The sequence below is a fragment of the Scheffersomyces coipomensis genome (assembly GCF_036884675.1).
Source record: "Scheffersomyces coipomensis strain NRRL Y-17651 chromosome Unknown DFJ63scaffold_6, whole genome shotgun sequence".
In the NCBI taxonomy this organism is placed as follows: Eukaryota; Fungi; Ascomycota; class Pichiomycetes; order Serinales; family Debaryomycetaceae; genus Scheffersomyces; species Scheffersomyces coipomensis.
The window spans coordinates 905,859-927,842 of NW_027042897.1; the positions used below are offsets into that span (position 1 = coordinate 905,859).

General features: G+C 30.3%; 7 protein-coding genes across 7 annotated transcripts; 2 read left to right on the forward strand and 5 right to left on the reverse strand. All coding sequences in view use genetic code 12, as the record gives it.

The window, feature by feature from the left end:
- Nucleotides 1–20: 20 nt before the first annotated feature.
- On the reverse strand, nucleotides 21–2,591 carry YTA6 (putative AAA family ATPase; the record flags this gene model as incomplete). Its single annotated transcript, XM_064908491.1, has 1 exon — nucleotides 21–2,591. One exon carries the CDS (start codon nucleotides 2,589–2,591, stop codon nucleotides 21–23), a length of 2,571 nt encoding a protein of 856 aa, XP_064760601.1.
- A 1,387-nt stretch (nucleotides 2,592–3,978) lies between these two features.
- Nucleotides 3,979–4,740, forward strand: DFJ63DRAFT_337134 (uncharacterized protein; the record flags this gene model as incomplete). The annotated part of the gene is made up of 1 exon (XM_064908492.1): nucleotides 3,979–4,740. One exon carries the CDS (start codon nucleotides 3,979–3,981, stop codon nucleotides 4,738–4,740), a length of 762 nt encoding a protein of 253 aa, XP_064760602.1.
- A 5,504-nt stretch (nucleotides 4,741–10,244) lies between these two features.
- Nucleotides 10,245–11,129, forward strand: DFJ63DRAFT_315036 (SANT/Myb-like DNA-binding domain-containing protein; the record flags this gene model as incomplete). The annotated part of the gene is made up of 1 exon (XM_064906478.1): nucleotides 10,245–11,129. One exon carries the CDS (start codon nucleotides 10,245–10,247, stop codon nucleotides 11,127–11,129), a length of 885 nt encoding a protein of 294 aa, XP_064760603.1.
- Nucleotides 11,130–13,698: 2,569 nt separating this feature from the next.
- Nucleotides 13,699–14,688, reverse strand: BET2 (Rab geranylgeranyltransferase; the record flags this gene model as incomplete). Its single annotated transcript, XM_064905215.1, has 1 exon — nucleotides 13,699–14,688. The coding sequence occupies one exon, from the start codon at nucleotides 14,686–14,688 to the stop codon at nucleotides 13,699–13,701; it is 990 nt and encodes a 329-aa protein (XP_064760604.1).
- Nucleotides 14,689–14,835: 147 nt separating this feature from the next.
- On the reverse strand, nucleotides 14,836–16,836 carry DPB2 (DNA polymerase epsilon noncatalytic subunit; the record flags this gene model as incomplete). The annotated part of the gene is made up of 1 exon (XM_064905216.1): nucleotides 14,836–16,836. The coding sequence occupies one exon, from the start codon at nucleotides 16,834–16,836 to the stop codon at nucleotides 14,836–14,838; it is 2,001 nt and encodes a 666-aa protein (XP_064760605.1).
- Nucleotides 16,837–16,933: 97 nt separating this feature from the next.
- DFJ63DRAFT_221484 (uncharacterized protein) lies at nucleotides 16,934–18,999 on the reverse strand. The gene has a single exon (XM_064904172.1). The coding sequence runs from the start codon at nucleotides 18,798–18,800 to the stop codon at nucleotides 17,031–17,033; it is 1,770 nt and encodes a 589-aa protein (XP_064760606.1). The 5' UTR covers nucleotides 18,801–18,999; the 3' UTR covers nucleotides 16,934–17,030.
- A 198-nt stretch (nucleotides 19,000–19,197) lies between these two features.
- DFJ63DRAFT_337139 (MFS efflux transporter) lies at nucleotides 19,198–20,895 on the reverse strand (the record flags this gene model as incomplete). Its single annotated transcript, XM_064908493.1, has 1 exon — nucleotides 19,198–20,895. One exon carries the CDS (start codon nucleotides 20,893–20,895, stop codon nucleotides 19,198–19,200), a length of 1,698 nt encoding a protein of 565 aa, XP_064760607.1.
- Between the last annotated feature and the right edge of the window lie 1,089 nt (nucleotides 20,896–21,984).

The window sequence follows — 21,984 nt, forward strand, 5'->3', positions numbered from 1 at the left end:
ATATTACACAGTTACTTAACCTACATACCAGATGAACCAAATTTATCAGACCAATCTTCATATTGTTTCAATCCTTCTTTAGATACACTTGGTCTAATATATTTCAAACTATTTTTGAAATCTTCTATATTAATCGATCTAATTTGGTCAGTTGGAGTTAATAATAATTTCTCACCTAATTCACGTAATGGACCCATAGCACTATCCTTAGCTAATGATGTTATATCACTACCACTAAACCCTTCAGTCAATTCAATCAATTCAAGGAAATCATCATCAGTAATGGTATTATTTTGATATTTCAATAATCGTTTGATTTGATTAATTCTAATCTCTCCATCAGGTAATGGGATATATTGACGTCTAGCAAATCTACGCCTAGCAGCTTCATCGATAGCCCATGGTAAATTTGTAGCACCTAAGATTAATACTCTATTATCTTCCAGTTTTGATGAAGCATTGGCGGTAGCTGATGATAATTCTGACCATGAAATTAAAAATTCATTCTTAACTCTTCTCATACTTTCTAATTCTCCTTCTGTTCTAGATCCTAATAATGAATCAATTTCATCCATGAAAATAATCGAAGGAGATAATTTCTTAGCTAATAAAAATAATGCTTTAACTAATTTTTCACTTTCACCTAAATATTTCGAAGTTAAAGAACTGGAATTAATTTGGAAAAATGTTGATTTAGATTCAGTGGCAACTGCTCTAGCTAACATGGTTTTACCCGTACCTGGAGGTCCAAATAATAACATCCCTCTCACTGGTTCTCTTAAACCTTGGAACAAATCTGGTCTTAAAAATGGATATACAACAGCTTCCTTTAAGGAGTTTTTAGCAGCTTCTAATCCAACGATATCATCCCAATATACTTCATCACCTTGAACCACAATATCATTCAAGATTTGTTTAGCTAATCCAACATCAATACCACGAATAGATGCGATTAATTTATCTTGTTCAGTATCATTCTTAAGATAGGTTGGAACATCATCTCCATCATCATACACATCTCCATCTTCTTCTGCATCATATCCGCTTAATAAATCATCCATGGTTGGACTTGATGGTGCTGCTTCTCTCTTGGTGGGTTGATTTGAAGGTGGTGGTGATACACTTTTCTTCGCGGTAGGAGTTGTTTTCTTGACATAATTATAATTGATATTTGAAGTACTTGCCTTTGGTTTAAGTTTAGCGGCTTGTGCTTTTGGTTTCTGTTGTTGTTTAGCCTGTTGTTGAGATGGTTGAGATGAAGTAGTCTTTTGTGTACTCAGTGATTGTTGAGATTGATGAGCTTGTTGAGCTTGTTGTTGTTTTAATCTTGTTTGAGAAGTTTTCTTCATGATATGACTGACATTGAGGGGTTTAGGTTTATTATAAACATAGGGTTTCTTTTTAACTTCGACTGGTTTAGATTCCTTTTGAGGACTTTCAATAATGGGTTTTATAGTTATATCACCTGTACTTTTTGAATGAGTCGATCCCATAGTACTTAACAAATTATCACTAGAATCATTATAATAATTCTGATCAAATGAGTTACTTTTCGGTTTTGATGTGGTTGGAACTGATAAATGACCAGCACTATTGCCATTTCTTTTGGGAGGAATAGGAGGAGGGACTTTCTTAATGGTCAATATATCTTCGAATGATTTATTGAATTGTCGTTGACTATTCAGTTCTCCATTGAGATTATAGTTGTTGAAATTCGAGCCGTCATCATCAATATCAATGAGATTATTATTGTAAGTTGAATTTTCTTTACCTGAAGATAATTCAGAAATGCCTGATGAAGTTCTAGATTCGCCTACATTAAGACGTTCCCAATTATTACTACTATGACCATTTCCATTACCATAGTCGTTAGAAACAAAATCAAATGCTTCTTCTTCATCAAAATCATCGAATAATTCATCTTCTGAACTTGCTAATGGTTGTGATTGAGAAGGGATGGAAGGGGGTTGATAAGTTTGAGGATGCAGTATATGAATATGAGGTTTATTGGGTTGATACATGAGTTTGGCAGCTACCTTTGACGTATGATAAGTATTACTTGGAGTGAAATATGAACTGGTACTACTACCATTACCATTCGATGTGGGGATACTTGTTGTTGATGATGATAATGATGATGCTTGAGGACGTAAAGATTTTAACATGGAACGATTATTGGTAGAAGAATTTGAATGAGTGCTTCGAAGTGATGGTCCTGAACTTTTTGAACTAGCACTATTACTTAAAGAAAGTATAGCAGCTTCTCTTGAAGGATCAAAATGTTTCTTTCTATTAATTTCATCCATTCTTAATTGAACTCGTATAAGATGTTTAACATTCTGATCTCTTATATTTTTTAATTCCTGTAAAATCTGCAATTCATCAACTGAAGTGATCTTCTTCTTCTCAAATAATTCCAATTTATATAATAAAGATGTATGTAAAGATTTCCACCCTTTTAAAGCCAGTTCTACATCATTTTTATCTTCTTCAAGATATAAATTCTTGATAGTGGTTTCACAACAATCATTATAGGTTTGTTGCAACTCCTCTAAAAACGTTAACTGAGGAGGTTTCTTTCTTAGAAACATTGATTTGATATGCTAGGGGGGAGGGAAGGGAATGGGGGGGATGAATGAAAGATGATAGCAAGCGAGGAGGTGGCTCTTGCTAGAATATATAGTATGCTAAACTTGTAGACTGTGGGTTTGCGATAAAACACGTATGAGGAGTAGGTATATATATATATATGAAGGAAGGAGTGGACTGATGAAAGATATCAAGCTATTTAAAGATGATATTCTGTTGCTATACTATAATGATACAAAATGAAATCGATTCGATTCTTATCGATAGATGAAATGTCAATTTTTTGTTTGTTCTATTTCTGTTTCTGTTTGGTTCAAAAAAATTCCCCTTGTTTTATATTCCTATTTTGTCTGTTTTGGTTTGTTTTGGTAATAAATTATTTTTGTCTGTCTGTCTGTTTTGGGAGAAGTTTTGAAGTGTCTGATTTCAGGTGAAAGTGAGTGAGTGAGGTAAGGAGTGGCGGGGGAGGAGACCGCAAATTATATTTTAGGGAGAAATAGTAAATGTTTAGTGAGAAAATGCTAGCGAGGTAATAGCTTAGGGGTGATAATTGATGATCATCTCTACTTAAATTTAGCGTGTGAGTGCCAATGAGTGTGAGCGAAGGGTATCACTCTTATACTTTTTCTTGTTGGCTATGCTACCCTACAAGGCTATATCATAGTAGCTTATATTATATCAAAATAATGATCAATTTCTAGATAACGATAGATGCCAAGATGTCATGTTTTATTATTACATAGCTTGTAAAAAAAGAAAGAGATATTTACAAAAGGGGAATGTCGTGATATAACGGGATACTCTAAAGTTTCAAACCTTACAAGAATATTCTATTTAACCACAGATTATGTTCTGTCCGATCTTATATCAACAATAAACTAACTAAAATATATCAAATCTTAATTCTAAACATACACATCATCTCTAACAAAACTTCTGCCATAATTTAACCTTCCTAACTTAATAGGCAAAGCTAAGACAAAAATAAAGCTTTCAAACCACAAGGGAATGAGCGAAACAAAGGCATTATAAAGAATCAGTCCTTGATATACTATTAATCAATTGCCAAATTTCTATATATTCGGAGGTAAAACTTTCGATAATGAAGAAGAAGAAGAAGAAGAAAAGTATATAAAAACGTACAATAAATTGTGAAAAATTAAATTTTTCATGATGCCAGATTCTGTAAGTCGTAGTTTGAAAGGTAGGGTAATTTCTGAAAAATATGAGGCGTGCTGAAATGCACGTGATTGATTTTTATTTTGTCAACAAAAGTATTTATGCTTAAAAAAGTTAACTTTAATGGGGTAGAAGTAAAGTCAAAGGACAATACTTTTCTTTCACCGTGTCCGACTAACCAATCATCTCATCAATCAATCAATCAATACGATGACTCAGTATAGTTATGTATCCGATACATTGAAGGAAAAACAACAAGAGTCATCTTATAATGGACTGGACATTCTTGCCACTATTGGATCTATATTTGTTACTATCTTTGTGTTTTTACTAAGAAATCTGATTATTTTATTCAAATATGGATATACGAATTATCCAGAAGTTACAGCTGTAATCATCTTATTGGTCGCAGTGTATATTGTTTATAAATTACTTTCTAGGATAGTAAGATTCTGGATTAATTTATTCATAACAGCAGTTAAAATTATATTAGTGATAATGATTATCGCAGTTGCATTTACCATTTATTTAAGAGGTTTCCAACGGTTGATTAACCATGATTTACCATTATTAGCGGAGTTCCTTTCTCATAATATTCATCATTTGTTTACTACTGATAATAATAATCTTAACAATAGTTTTAAGAATAATTCTTCATCATCATCATCAACCATTGCATCTTCATTTTTTAATAGTTTATTTGAAAAGGTCAGTGGTTCAAAACTATTCGGTAAGTTTGTAGCTTCAAAAGCAAAATCATTTTTAGATGATTTTGATAATATTAACGTAGATGAATATGTTGAATATGTTCAATCTAATTTAAAGGGAGGTTCTAAACCTGGTAATTCGAATGGTGGTAGTAGTGGTGGCGGTATAAATTATGAAAATTTAGTTAATCAAGGTTTAGATTATTTGAAAAAGAATGACTTGAATGTTGAAGATATTAAAGATTTCTTTAAAAATAATATATAGGGTTACGTGTGTATGAATGTGTGTAATATATAAAATTTCTTAATAATAAATTCTTAGATATTTATTTATGTACTGGTTTGTTAAAGATTGGTTAATGGTCTTGCCTCTGAATTGTTATTTATAAATCTTGTTTTTGTTTACATTTTATTTTGAATCATTTCGTTTCGTTTTAGTTTAAATGATATCATTTGACTAGTTTAAATTAAAATTTCAGTTCCAGTCCAATACGAAGTTTCTTTATTGATAATCTGTTGCAACACAGGGGAGAATTAAATGATGTACGTCATATATCGTAACCATATTTTGATAGATCTTCAATCAAAAACCCAAAAAGACCGTTAAACTAGAATTAAGTAACATAAAACATATTCGAACTAAATTAAGAACTGGAATTCCGCTTCTTAAATTGGGAAGCCATAACGCATTTCTACGTAAATAAAAAAATCGTTTGATATGCTTTAAACCCCTCGTTAGTGACCATATCCCCATTATTATATAACTCACATTCAATTCATTTTGTTTCTCTAGTAGAAGAAAAATAAAATAATGCGCATCGATTTGGACTAAAAATAAAGATTTTATGTAATACCCCTAAATTTATATGCATTAACATTAAATGGAAAAAAAAAAGCTTAAAAAATAAAATTATCAAGAATTAAAAAAAAAAATAAAAATAAAAAAAAAATTAAAAAAAAATTAAAAACAAAATCAATTTCTAAAAATATACATTTAAAATTCTAGAAACAACAAACAAATAAAAAGACGATTATTCCTACATAATAAAGGGCAGAGTAAAAAAAAAATAAAAAAAAATAATAATAATTTAGACCAATCGATTTCCAGTAATCTGGCAATTTATTTTATAACCATTTTGTATGGTTATGTTCATCTGAGTCAAATTATCTAGTCACTATATAGGAATCTGAATTTTATTTTTATATATACATATACACACAATCTGAACCGTATATACGAACACCGTAGAAAATATCATACGGTATCATAGTCACAGGATGTAGGGGGGCGGGGAGGCGTGACGTGTTTCAATCCTTTTTCTTTTAGAATCTGTGAATGCTTTAACGAATTATATAATTAAAAAACAAGATATGAACCCCATGATTTACGATGTGTTTATATCAAAGAAAAGAAATCCATGATAAGGAATAAAAAAGAAAAACCTTTTTAATTGTAAACTGCCATTCGACACGTCACTAAATTAGGGTTCTTTACATGGGGAGGAGGAGCCGTTTCATGACATATAGGTCACCACGCGCCACGCGTAAAGTAATTTAGCGCCTAGAAATTTAATCTAATTCAAGTCAATTATTATGCCTTAATATGTTTTGTAATTACTGAAATTTTATAATTAAGAAGTTATAGTTTTAGAGGCAGCGAAACATTGCGAGCATTCAAAACTATCAAAAAAGAACAACTTTAACCATTGTTTTAAGGGATTTCTTTTTCAAGAGGTATATTTTTACTAAATCAAGTTTTCATGTGGTGATATTTTCAGAGTTAAAATTTTTCGAAAATGAAAAATAAAAAACCTACCCACATTTTGATCTACCCCCCAAAGTTTGTTCCAACGGGATGAATTATTCCGGTTTGTCAATTTGTTTTCATAATTTGACTTGATTAAACTTATTTTAAAAGTCAAAATTAAAGCAACAAGTAAATAAGTAAATAAAACATTAAATGGTGGAGGGATCGTCGTGAATTCAAGGTCCAGACCTCTGGAATAACCCTAAACTTTAACTTAAATAAAACCATGACCAACGGGCAGGATGAACAAACAAACAAATCGTATGAAAATAGGGTTTTAACACAGAGACCAAGCGCAAACAAAATTTCCCTTTCAAGTAAATGAGAAGCATTGTTTCGTAATTTAATTGTTAACGTTTAAGCAACTATACTGAAACGTAGAATGATATGTGCCAAAATTGACTCTTACATGAGAATAAACTCTTACGATTCACTAAAAAGCTTCCTCTTTATTAATAGAACAAAAACATTGAAATTTTAAAAATCTAATACTAAATCGTATAATGCAAAATAAAGGAAATGCAAAGAACAAAGGTATTATGGGTAGATAATAATTAGAAACGATAATGAGGAGAGTTAATCCCTCCATGTCCCATCATTTATTCTTTGGTGTCACTATTGTGACCTTAGCTCATTAATTTAATCTAACACTAAGTTTAAATGTAATTAGCGATAACAATGACACTGTCATCAAATCTGATCAGTAAAGTGTTCTCCAGACAGAAATCCCACAATCAAAAAAAAATAATAAATAAAAAAGAACTTAAAAATAAAAAAATAATAATAAAAAAAAATAATAAAAATAAAAATCTTTTTTTTTTTTCAATACAAAACTCTTAAAAATTATCTTAAACAGGAAATCAGAAAGAAACTTGAAATGAAACCTATTTGAATAAACGATAACGTGTAGAACAACAACCTACATACCGTTTTAGTATATGTGTAATTACGGCTATAGATTGAAACACATCATAAATTTATTCCTTTGCATTTAGAAACAAATGGAACTAGAACTATCTCTTCCAGTAAGGAACAATCGAAATGCGTTTGCGTCAACGTATACCTCATTAAGCTTAGTCTCAATTTCAATTTAATTTGCGTTTGCCTTATTTACTTAAGCTATTTACTTCAATGATGTATTTCAATCATTGTTAGTTTATCCTTTTACTACTAATAAAGTCATTTACCCCTAAATATAAAGTTTTAAGTGCGCAATTACTAGCATAAATTTTAAAATTACAGTTGAGGTTGAAATCTTTCCTTTCCCCATTCTATTTGTTGATGGTCCGTATATGCGCGGTAAGATTTTTTTTTCTTTTCCTTTTTTTCCATTTTTTTTTTTTTTTTTAATCTAATTTTTTTAAATCTTTTTTATTTTCTTGGATAAGTATTGAGGCAGGAAAGGGTGGTAAGAACTGAAAAAGGTTTGGTTAGTTGATAAGTGGTTTGTCATTTCTGATTTACAGAGCCAAATATCATAACAAATCAAAAAGATCTTACATTAGCTGTGCAAACCATTACTTATCAATGGACAGCACCTTGTCAACCTTTAATCAAAACAAAGAAAAATGTTATCCAATGGTTAGTGACCTATCTAAATTAAATTAAATTTTAACCTTTTTAATCAAAAGTTTTTATAAAAATTTTCAGCCTTTAAGTTCATCACCGTTATATATTATCATAGGAGGTAAAAGTAATTTAGCTATTAATTAAATTCCTCAGCCAAAAGAAAAATATATATATGCCTTTTCAGACAATCGGTTATTCTTAACAATGCCGGTAGCAATGGTACTTCTTTCACCCCTCATACATTCTCTTACTTCATTATTATTTTATTTGATTTATTTTCAACATTTTGTATAGTAGTGATAAGCTTAAACTAAAGCAATAACGGCAATGATACTCCAATTTGATGTTAAGAATAATCTACTACTGTTAATTAACAAAGGAATTTTTGCAATGATCATCTTTTATTATTATTATTATTATTTTTGAAATTTTGGAGGTAAAAAGAACAAGACAATATATATTTAATTTAGTACGCCCCACTAACACTTACTGAAGTGGCTTTACGGTTTGTAGCAATTGCTGTTTACAAATAAATATTAATTGCATTTAGTGATTTAGTTTAGATTGTCCTTTGCTGTTGTCATTTGTTTCTATTATTCATTAGTCCTAATTATCCACTGCCATTCAATGGTTTACCTATACGCCCTTGCTTGTTTATTGTTTTCGGTCATTGTTAAGCAATATGTATAAAATACCTTACATATTATAGTTTTAGTTATATCGAGCACAAAGTTTATCATACAAGTGGGGTTTTTATTTCGTTCAAGGCATTTTTATTTTTTTTTTTCTTTATTTTTTTTTTTATTTTTATTTTTCTGAACTGTTTATTTTTAAATATAATTTTTATTTTTTTCGTCTTTTTCTTTTTTGTTTTGTTTTTTAGTCCTTGCTTATACTATGCCATGCTTCATTAAGCCTATGTGTGAGTGTGTGAGTGAGAATGACGTAAAGAGACAAGTGAAAGGAGTAAGTAACCACCACCTATCCATAAGCAAAAGAAAGATGAATCAATAATTTTAAAAATTCTTTTCCATCTAGAAGACTTCACTTTGCATATACTTCTATTATATTATTAAATATATTAAGTAGAAGGAAATTGAAATTATTTTCGTTTCCCGTATTCTGTAGGTAATTTAATCGATATTCATTGAAAATCCACCCCATCATCGAACTCGAAGGAGAATTTACTAACTTTGAATTGCTACGTCAAATATTTATCACACCATTTTTATTTATTTTTAAATCTTTTAAACTATGCAATCAATTCTTTAGTTAGTTCTATATCTTTTTTTTTATTATTTTCCGTTATTCAATTTTTTTTCTTCTTCTCTTTTCGTTTGGGGATAGCATTGGTTGCTATGCAATTATTGATTAATGATCTTCCCTTAATTTTTGCATACGTTTTTAGTGAGAAAAAACTCATTGAACTTTTTTTCTTTAAAGCTTAGATTGGAATTGGTAAATTACCCGAGGACATCAATTGGTTCAACTATTACCCTACCACTTCATCTTCAATGTGTATATATAGTTAAAAATATTAATGCTTAGTTAAAATTCATTGATTTATACTATACAGTATATAGTTTTATCTAAAGGGGTTACTTGTTCGTGTTAACTTTTAGGTTCTTTCTTTATTTCTTTTTTAGGGTTTCATCATCGCCATAGATCAAAACACCAAGAAATCATCAATTGCGCTTTATGCCTTACATCATCTTGAGAGTCACTCCTTCCTTTTGAGTTAGTTTGAACTTGTCTTTAAAAGCTTCGAACGGCGCCAAAATTTAACAGGTAACATTATCAGATATTAAATATCACTTGTAACTTTTTACTCTCCTTACCAAAAACAATCTGGCCTCTTTTTCTAGAAGCTAAAAAATAAAAAATAAAAATAAATTGAAGAAATAAAAAAAAAATTAAAATTAAAATTAAATTTAAAAAAAAAAATAAATTTACCTTTGAAACAATAAATATTTAGGTTGGGTTCTAAAAAAAGAAATTTATTATTTTTTCCATATTTTATTTTTTATTTTATTTTTTTTAATTTATTTTTATTAATTTAATAACTTTTTTTTTTTTGACTTTAATTAAATTTGAATTATAATCACAAATAGAAATATACTTAGAAATAGATGTAAAATACACATAAACACTTGCATATATACATGCATAATATGTATGTATACACACACTCTCACTCTTTATACAGCAATAATATAATATAATATATATATGACTTAATTTGACGATTCTTCATCTTTGTCAAATTCGTTTTTTTTTATGTCTTTCATTTTTGGTTTCTTTAAACATATCAGTTTCATTAAAATTTCAATAGGTTTGGTTCAATTGTATATAAAACAAAGTCCAAGTAATATCAACTGTTTTTAAAGTTAATTATGGCTACCTTAATGTCCTCTATAAATCCTTCAAATAATAATATCCCTCACCACCATCAATTAGATAATAATAATACCAATACCAATCGTGATAATAGCAATGTTTCTTCGCCACATTCCATATCGAACTATAATTCTCCAATAATGAATTCCGCCGGCAGTTCCCTTTCAATACCTTCTTTGCAAAGCTTGGCTCCTGTGCCACAAGCATCTCCATATACCCAGCAACAGCAACAACAGCAGCAGCAACAACAACAGCAACAACAGCCATATTATTATTATGATACCCAATCAATTTCAAGATCTAACTCATACCCATTAGGAGAAAACAATGCTCAACAATATTACTACTACCAAGCTCAACAACAAGTACAACAACCACCTCAATCTCAAGGATCTCAAGGTCAAATTCCTCAACAACTGCAACAACAATTATATTATAATCAACAACCATACATGGTTCCATCTTATTCAACAGGATATCCAAATCAAAGTTATTATCCATCCCATTATCTTTATCAACAACAAATCATTTCTCAATCACCACGTCGTAAATCTAAACAATCCACTACATGGTCTTCTACTGAAGATAAGTTATTACGTAACTTGAAAGAAGTTCAAAAATTAGGATGGAGAGAGATTTCTACATTTTTTGAAGATCGTACTCCTAATGCATGTCAATTTAGATGGAGAAGAATTATTAGTGGTATTACTAGTAGTAAAGAAGAAAGTCAATCTGACGATCAAGTGAATGAAGTTGAAAGTGGTTCCAAATCCGCTTCAGTCTCAGGAGAATCATTACTGCTGACTGACTTACAACAGGAACAAGATCTTAAAAAGAATGGTAGTACAAATCATCATTCAATTGATTTCTTATTAAATTAGAAGGGTAATAGTTTGGTGTATCATACTGGGACAAGGAAATAAAACGTCGGGAAGGAAGGACTGGCTAGCTTAAAAATAATCTGATTTAACAAAGCTTAAAAATTATTCAAAGAAAACTTTGCAAAGGTCGAACAAAAAACACAAATTATTGTACATATTATTATTATTATTATCATTATTATCTTATCATTATTATTATTTATTCATTGTCACAATGCAATCATACTTATATGTTGTATTTGTTGTATTACTAGGGGTTTAAGTCTTTTTTTTATTTTTTATTTCTTACATTCATTCATTAATTTCTGGTTTCTTTGCCATCAATAGTTAAAATTTCATCATATCATTTAATCGTTTGACATCTCGACTTCATTATCATTATTAATACCATTCATAATTATCACTAGTCAATCATTGTATTATCGTTTATTATATATTTACATCGTTTCCGTTTTTTTTCTTAATTATTTACCAACCTGTTTTTCTTTTCATTGTCTCTCCATTTTTCTCCTACTTCCTTGTTCTTTTTTATTTTTATTTTTTAATGTCATCGTTAACTTATATAGTTAGGAGTAGTCTAGTTACTCAAAGATCTAAATAGAATAAATAGAGGTAATTATAAAAATAAGTTTCCATCATTAACCCAAATCTCGGCTAATCCATTTGACTACCGTCAAGATGTATTTGTAAACCATAACTATTTTAGAGTATGCAGTAGTCTTCCTTTTTTTGCAATTTTTATTTTTGAATACGATAAATATTTTTGTCTTGTCATGTTTTATTTGGTTTGTTGGTACCGACCAACTAACCGCCTGGATATGCCTATTACGAGTTGTACGTCTATCGCGCGATGAAAGGAAAATAAAAATTAAAAAAAAAAAATAAAAAGATGAGATTTTTGGGGGGTTTGAAAAAAGTAAGATTAATTTAATGTACATTTTGCTGTTTAGGGGGTAATACTAGCCAAGAAGTAAAAAAGAGTTCACCGCTAATTTAATTAATTTAAATTTATGAGTTGTTTTTTTATTTTTATTTTTTTTTCGCCTGGCCTAGCCTGTCTAGCCTGCCTGCACTAAACGCCATGCTTATCGTCATAAGCAGGTAAGCATGTAAACATCTAATTTGACTTGTTACGAAGTATCCTTTGATGATTGAAAATATAGCGCCATATTCGCATTCTCTTAACATGTACTTAACAATATAACATCGTTGATCATTAAGTAATAGCACATCACACTATTGCATCTAATAGTTTAAATAACAGATGATTCAGAAATTTAGTAAAAAGCTTGTTAACCATAATAGTGAACAAAATTGTAGAAACCTTATGGCAACTTGATTATCCTCGGAACCACAAATATATAATATTTTCTTTAAATAAACCACAAACTTGTCAAAGTGGAGGATAACTTAATTCGTATCTCAAGGCATATACAATTTGAATAAATGTAAATTAAATTATTATTAATAAAATCAAAAAAAAAAAAAAAAGTCAATTTCTTTTTTTTTTAATTATAATTACATAAAAACAATTGCGCTTTATTTTCCTAAACCGGGCTATGATTTGCATATAACTTTTCAATAAAGTATAAGCAGCAATATTAGAAGCAGCGATAATCCTTATTATTATTATTTATTTATTGAATGGTTTTCGCGCAAATATGCTTCCTTTCCCCCTTGAAAGATGAATCTTTAACAATGGATGATGAATTAGAATCACATATTATAAGTATCAATCAGAACTCCGTTTAAAAAAGTACCTGACAATCTTAGATTTTCATGGCTATTACATTTTCACCTTTGATGACTATCTGCATTACTTGATATATACTTCTGCTTAGCACGGCTTTATATAAAGTATAATGTTTTATTTCGATGTGGTCGACCGTTTCAAAAAGTTTATATTTTAATTTCAATCATTAATTGGAACTCAATAGTCCGGTTATTCATTCTCATTAGACCAAATGGTTTAAGCTTTTGAGGCGATATATTGCTTTTTGAATGAACATATAATACAATAAAATGTTTTCCATAAGTATGGTTAGAGGGGTTCAATATTGATTCCTGAAAGGTTAATCTTAAATTAACCGACTACCGAATTATAATTATACATCAATTTGAAACTTTATCAATGGATGATAAAGATTTTCACTTGCTATCAATATTAACTTTTGAATTACAATAGCTATTAAAAGGTATGCTTAAGCTAGAAATCTTAAATCAATTACAATGTGATGAAATTGAACGATTTCATTCAAATCATAAGGTAATCTTACACAGGTTCAACCCCCTTTAACCGGCAAGGCTTTTTCATTTATAACTTCCCCCAAAAAATAGTATGTACTTAGTAGCCTTAGATTCGAAGTCAAAAAGTTTTCCATGGATAAATAGAATTAACTCGTATGCTCCTTCCGTCCTTGTTTACTTCCGACGGAACACCCGATGCATTATAATCACAAAAATACTATAAATCTCTACAAATTACGAATGCATGGTCTAGAAGAAGCCCATGTTCTATTATTTATTTGATGCCATCATTAACACATTATGATGTTGTACATTCAGATATTTAATTTTTCCATTTTTTAAAATGTTTAGTGACTTCTGATGGCATACAATATATTGGATCAACCGGTTTAAAATTATATTTTTCATGATTTATTAAACTTAACCCTGTGATTCCAAAACATGTATGATATATATCAGTTTGATTATCTGGTCTATCACTTATACCTCCATTAATTAAATCTTGACAACTTAGTACGAAATTTTCTAATTTTGAAAGATCAACCCAATGGGTTTTTTTCAAAATGGATAGTGATGATAATACCCACCAACTATAACATACATCAGGTAACTTTTCAGGTCTACCGTTTAATCCACCTGTTGGTAATACTTGTCTTTCACTTAACCAATTTGATAATTTAGTATCATTTTCTAATAAATGTAAACTATCAGCTACTGCTAATGCTCCTAAACATGTAAATACTTGAGCCGCATGGCTTTCCGCACCTGGAACCATCCCAAATCCACCATCAAAATTTTGACATTTCATAATGAATTCAACTGCTGGATTCACTATTTCTGGAGTTAATTCTCCTAATATAGATAATGCAGAAAGTGATACATAAACAAATCTAGTATCTACTTCTCCAAATCGATCTCCTTGAAAACTACCATCTTTCAATTGTAAGTTTTTAATAAATGATATAAGTTGAGCTCGTCTATTCCCTAGTATATTTAACTCGTCATCATAAATTCGAAGAATTTGTAATGCTGATAATGTAGATAATAAATGACCATCATGTTTTGGAAATGCTCCAAATCCTCCCAGTTTTGAATCCCAACATTTTATAACGAAATCCATTACTTCTTCCTTTGGAAGTGAATCCAATGTATCCATCGTTACCAATGCTGTTATACCCCAGTATAATCCATTTAATCTTAAATGTTCAGTTAACCAATATTCAAATGATCTATGTGAATCTTGCTCTATTATGAAATTGATATGCTTTTCCCTTACGAATGGGAATACGTCAGTATCTGAGGTTACTTCCATTGTATTCAATTGGTATAATACCTATGTTTCATTATACTATCACCAAAGTTATACAAATCTTTTTCACTGTGTTTAAAAAATGTGATATTACGAGTCGTGCGAAATTACCAAAATTGTATTATACACTATAAACTATTATATATATAATTAGAAGTATAACTCTTTAAAATCGAATCTTTTATGACTTGGAGTGTATTCAACAAAGTTGATCTTCCTACTGCTAGGACTTAATAGTCTAGCTATGTTAATAACTTTACATCCATTATAAGTAACTTCGAAATTTTCAAAATTAACATCATTCAAGATTAATATAGTTGGCAATGGTTCTATTCTTAAAGCGTAATCATAATCGGGATTGACTAATTTCAAATCTTTTAAGAATGGTTGTAAATGTCCTTGGTCAAGTAATGTTTTAACTAGCTTTCTAGCTTGTTTGATTTTAGGTGATACGTGTTCTTGTTGTTCTTGCAGGATAATATGATTTATTCTTTCTGGTGATTGATCTAATCTTACTAATTCTTTCTCTATTTCCAAGTCATTTTCAAAGATAATATCATTTCTTTTGAATTTACTGATTAATTCATCTTTTAAGATAACAAGCTCTTGTGATAAGTAATTGATTCTAAGTGGATTCCATCCTAGTATTAAATTCCCTCTGGGTAATAATCTTTCTAATCTATTGACAAATAATCTTGGTAAAGAGCTTTGAGGCAAATAATTCAAATTGGATCCACCTAAAGAGTAGGATGATTGCCATGGATCATTCTTTCCTGGTATTAATACAAATTTGACTTTTTCTACCACATTTGGGAATTGACTTATTATCACTGACAAATCATCAAAGTAACCCTTATATAATTCAGAATTAGATACCGATGCAAGAGTAGATGAGGTTGATGTAAGTGGTTTTGACAGGAAAGATCCGGTAAGTATAAGTGCTAATGGTACATCTTCATTATTTGATTCGATAATAGAATTCTCCAATCTATGAAAGAATTTCTTTAATCCATCTAGAATCTTAAAATTATCCAAATTACATTCTGAACCTAACATGAGAATTTTATGACCATGTAATGACTTTTCCAATGATACTAATTTCTTTCTTAATACTTTATTAATCTTCAACACCTTATCACCAGTTTGTTTATGAATTCCAAGAAAATCGACATGACCATAATTTTCATTACTTATTTCTCTTCTCTCAGCAGGTGGATGTCCAATATGACTAACATGGAAACAACCACCGATATAATCACTTCGAGTGTTTGAAAGTCCTCCCGATGCAGAATAGATACCTTCAACAATGACAAACATTCCTGGACAATAAAATGAACCTTCAGCTTTATAAGTTTGTGATAAGTTTAACTCTATGTAATCGGTGGAATCTTCTAATATATATTCATCATTGGTTCCTTTATTCAATAATCCAAACAAGATAAACTTTGAACCATCTCTACCTAATACATTCTTAATCAAAGTGATTTCACTTGTGAGATTACTCATTGTCTTACTGATGGATGATATACTTGTATAAGATGTCTTTTGAAAACTTTCATTTCTAGATAATCGATCGTATAGTAAATTATATCGATTGTTAAATAACTCCACTGAACTTTGTAAATAGTTGGAAAGGGTATCTGATAATGCTTTCTTGTCATGTCTTCCATGAATTAAACTGAACTGTTTTCTTTGTTTATCAAACTTACAAGGCGTTTGCTCGTTGGGATTTATGATTTTAAAATATTCTTGCCAATTCAATGATTGTTCCTCTTGTTCTGTATCCACTATCGTATCAGTTCTACCAGCTTTAGTTGCATCAACAGCTTCAGTACTTGATGATCTGCTGATTGTACTTTCACCTTTGTTATTGATTTCTCGAACAACTTGTTTTAATCCAGGTCCATCTATAAAAATTCCACGATCTTCAAGTTTCCATATCTTTCCTATCTCTTCAATGAACTGTTGAGACTGGAACCCCTTCCAATCAAATCCATATTTATAACTAACAACTTCTGTTAACAAACTCAATGCATCTGTTTTGATGTTTAAACCATGCTTTTTTGATAGGATTCGATAAGCAATGGGTCTTAAATTTGAAGGTTGGAGCTTCACTGGTAATGAATTATTACCGTTTATTGGTCTCTCCATCTATGCTCTCTGAATAACGAATTCTATGTATCAATATAGAGTCTCTTCTTGATCAATCTATAATTGTAAACGCGTTTTGAAAAATCTCCCCAAACAGTAAATGAAATTTATTTACGCGACTCACAAAAAAAAAAATATGAGCATCTCCACAAAAGTACTTTATCATATTTGATACTATATAAAAATACATATACTTACAAGAGGGTATTATCTAATTCAAATTTGATCTTTTCATACAATTCATAAGGACTGAAGTCTTCTTTGTCTGCTATTTTTCTTAGAATTAAAGAATCTTCATAATATTCTTCTAAAGAATTAGCGATTCTGGACAACTCATTTAATGATTTCAATTTGAGTAAAACACTGAATTTCTTCTTTAACAACTTAGCGGTAGCGATAACAGATTCCTTGTTATTCCCAGTAGACAGTATCTTTTTATCAAGGCTCTCTAATTTGACTTCGTTTTTCACTTTTGAGCTGGTTAAATATTCAGTTAAACTGTCAATGAATGATTTAATTTGAGATGATTCACTATTATCTATTTTACCTTTACTCTGTTTGAGAGTTGCAATTGCTTTCTCTATACCTCGTTTGGTCTTTTCATAATCTAGTATGTTTTCTTTGATTAAGGAAGGTAAACTGACATTGGCATCGATTCGTAATTTCAAATATTGAGCTTCTAAATTATCAATCTTTAATTGAATCTGCTTAGATTCAAGCAATAACTCATTAGAAACACTTTCTCTCTTCATCTTTACCTGTTTAAGATTTCTCTTAGTTTTATTTTCTTTTTGTATGGTTTGAATATCTTGTTCACGACGGGATAGTTGTGACTTTATAGTTTCTAGTTCTATCTGTAAGTCTGATATGAGTTGTTCTTTTTCACGATTTTGACGTTTTAACGTTTCATATTCTTTTCTGATATCACTATCATATGAAGTTCTGTCAAGTTCAACCTTAAAATCAGCTATTCTTCCATTTAAATGATCAATTCTCTCTTTATATGATTGGTGTAGACTGTGGGTTTCATCTTCATGCCTCCTTATCAAGTTTTCATTCCTATCTTTCTCATCACTTGCCTTTCTTTTCATATCATTCAATTCTCTTTCTAGTACTTCTTCTCGTTGTTTACTTAGTAATGTACTTAATTTCTTGGTTTGCTGTATGGTATCATCTACTTCATCATTATCTAAATCCGCTGAATTGTGGTTGAAACGATTATAAATTCTGGCATATGCTGGATCTGAGTCTTCGAATGATACCTTCTTATTCAATCTGTCTTTTACCTTAGTTTGATATACGTTTGGATTTTCTGTATTTTCATCTGGCAAACCAATATTGTTAAGATATCCTCTTAATCTTGATAAGATACCTTGTTGTGTAGATTCTTTTGATTTATGAGGCTTTGAGATTTTATAATTATCAAGTACGGGACCAGTTTGAAATGAATTGATCTGATTTCTCACTGTTGAATTATCATTTAAAACTTTATACAATTTAGAAGGTTGAATTTTTGAATATGGTGATGACTTAGGGATTGACTTTATTGGGGATGATAATCCATACTTGTAATGTTGTCTATTCTTTGTAGTACTTTCATAATCATCAAATGCCTTTGAATAGTTAACAGCAGAATGATCAGTAACAGGTTTTGGCTGCCAATGGTACAATGGCTTTCCTGTTTTCAGTAAAACTGGTTCCTCAGAAATGTCAAATGGTTTATTGTATGATTGAAATTGATGGCTATGCCTTTGAGAACTCGTGAATGGTTTGTCATATGATGATACTTTTGGTGATCTTTGTGTAAAGCTGTCTATATTGACATGGTTATACAACCTCTGATTGTTGGATGAATCTCTTTGAAATTCATCTTTAAGACGATCATTTCTCTCATACGAAGGATACAGCCCTATGTTATTAGATCCTAAGTTCTTGAATCTCTCGTAATCTTCTTGGAGGCCCATGATATAGCTTCACCTGGTAGCAGTATAACAGATATAGCTATATGAAACGCGCTTTAATTTAATTCTGTTGTATGTTTACCTTTTTGGAAATGTCGTTTTTGAATTTTTGAAAATAGTGCAGCATCGCGACATTGACAGCAATGTTTCCTGATTCGTATTTGATGCAAAATATGTTGTCACACAAATAGGTTAAATTGCTATCTTCAGGGGTTTAAATGAAACTGACTAAACTAAATCTTTTAGATGGTTTGGTTTGAATATATGCAAAATCATTCATCTCCTATTTGTGGCTTATAATACATTAAGAAAGTTAAATTAAATAATGAAAATCATTTTCTCTATACAAAACATAAACACTGATAAATAACTTCTAAAACAAACCGTGATAACGCCAGGTCTAAAGGGAAGAATTAGAAGAAGAACCTGTGGTTTCAATATCATTATCCCTTTTATGAGATGGTTCCTCGTCAATACATTGTAGTCCTCTATCTTTAACAAATAATGAACCAATAAGACAAAGTCCCATGAAGGCTATTAACATAATGAAATAATATTTCAATGAACCAACATACATCAGCTTGACAACTAAAAGTTGATCTTCAGTTAGCATATCAACTTGAATTTTTTGATAAACATGCTTTTGTAAATAATCCAAATAAGTTATTGGTACTATATTTTTATCTCTAATAATATCAATCTTATTCAATAACATATTACTTATAATAGTTGATCCAGCGGTTATACCAAAAGCTCCACCAAATGATCGAAGAACATTTCTTAATGAAATAACCACTGCCCTTTGTGATTTCTTGCAATTTGCTTGAACAGCAATCATAGAAGGTTGGAATGAAAGACCAACTCCAACTCCCATAAGTAAAAGAATAAGAACGCAATAAGCAATATGAAGGTTCTCGTTCCAGAAGATTAAGAAGATAGAAGACAACATCCAAAGGAAGTACCCAGTAGAAACCACATATATATAACGACCAGTATGTGTGATTATTAAGCCTCCAACAGTAGACATTGCAGCTTGACTAAGAACTAAAGGTAAGATGAATATTGAAGTATGAATTTCATCATATCCTCTAACGATCTGGAAATAGTATGGCAAATAGAAAAGGAAACTATAGTAAGCAGCACCAAACAAGAAATTGCAACTTAATAAAATGCATAAGGAGGGACTTTTGAAAACTTTTAATGGAACCATTGGAAGTTCGGGGATCTTCCATTCAACCATTAAAAATATGATGAAGAAGACTCCGCCAATTGAAAACATCGAAATAACAATTGCACTATTCCAAGGATAGATTGAGCCTCCACTACTGAGTGGGACCAATATTAAAGTTAGAGCTATTGTAGCAGTTAAAATTCCTAAGTAATCAATCTTCTTGAACTTTTCTGTTTTAGAAAGAACTGAATCAAGTTGTTTCTTATTGTCATCTATAAGAAAATATATAGTAATATTAACAAGCACACCTAATGGAGCTAAAAAGTAATAAAACCCTCTCCAAGTTGAATATTTAATAAAAGCTGACATGATGAATGGACCAATAGCATTTCCAATACCAACACTAGCTCCAAGGATACCCTGATATTTTCCTCTTTGTTCCAAGGTTACAATGTCACTTAAGATAATCATACCTAAAGAAGAGACTCCACCATTTCCAATACCAGCAAATGCTCTGAATATATAAAATTGGTAACCTGTTTGAGCAACACTACAAGCAATATCACCGATTGTTAGAAACAAGAAGCTTGACATAAGAATTGTTTTTCTGCCAAATATATCTGATAATCTACCAAATAGAACTTGACAAACACAATTAGCCAACAATGAAGCACTACCGGCCCAGTTAATGGTCTCTTCAGCATTTAGTTCATCGGCAATCTGAGGTAAACCAACAGTAATACCAGTTTGATCCATAAAGGAAACTATCTGGCCAGCAGAGAGAACCAATAATATAGATATGATTTTCTTGGTAGGAAGAACATTAAAATGAGTATCACCTAATTTCTCAGCCAATTCCAGTCTATGTGGTATGATCCTTTCCAGGACTATAACTTTGTGTTTTTCTTTTTCAGATTTTATAGACATTTAGAATTATTGATTGATATCTTATGATTGATTTTGTAAGATTATTTACTTCGTGATCTGCCTTATTCTATTTTGAGTACTAATTTATAAGTTTATCCTTTAAGAGAGGTGGATCGATTTATATATATTAGTTTAGTTTTATCCCTAATAATATTGCAGTAGTATATTCACCGACAATCATATGAAGATTCATTACTAGGGATACTTTATGAAAATACCATATAACTACAACAACTTAAGTGAGCTCTCCCTAAATATGAACAGATGTTAGCCAATAAGCAACATCTAGAAGAATGCAAATTTTAAGTTAGGTTTAAAAAGTGCGCTTAATCTTACCGTGCAACTTTCTCTTGCATTCTTAATGATTTACATTCCAACTGAACTACCAGTTTAGTATTGTTAATTCACGCAAAACATAACCTAATTTCAGCAGGAACGAGATCGCAAAATATAGGAAAGGATTAAATAGGGGATGAGTCGGTTTAGAACACTTATGTGAGTCTACTCTAATAGGAAATATCCAATCACACAAGGTGGCACTTTAATCAAAACTCTATCTTTTTAAATCACCGGATAAACGTATAGTATGGAAACAAGAAAATTGCAAAATTCTGATTGTCAAATCCCAGAAACCTCCGCCCCTCCTTTTAGTAAATCTCATGAATAGCGCAAATTTTGAATGCGCAAATTATGTTTTTGTGTATACACTTAACAAAGAATCGAGCAATTTCATAACTTTAAATTTGAGACTAGAATTTTAAATAGAACTAGGGTTAAACGTTTTAGGAAACTTCATATATTTCGATAAGATCCGGTAATTATAGGATAGATTTTTTTAAGGAAATGGTTTTACCCACGGATGTGGTTGCTATTTGATATACTTTTTTTTATCCTTAAATGCTTCTCCCAGTAGGCTTAATAACTTTAAAAGTTTCGTATCTTAATGGTTCATTGCCATAGCAAGTACCCCTATGTAAGAGAAATCGAAATCACGACGTATTTATTTTAAGGTTATTTTAGAACTACTTAAGATTCCCATATAATATGTGAAATTTTCACAAACTGATCTAAGAAAACGCAATTACTGGC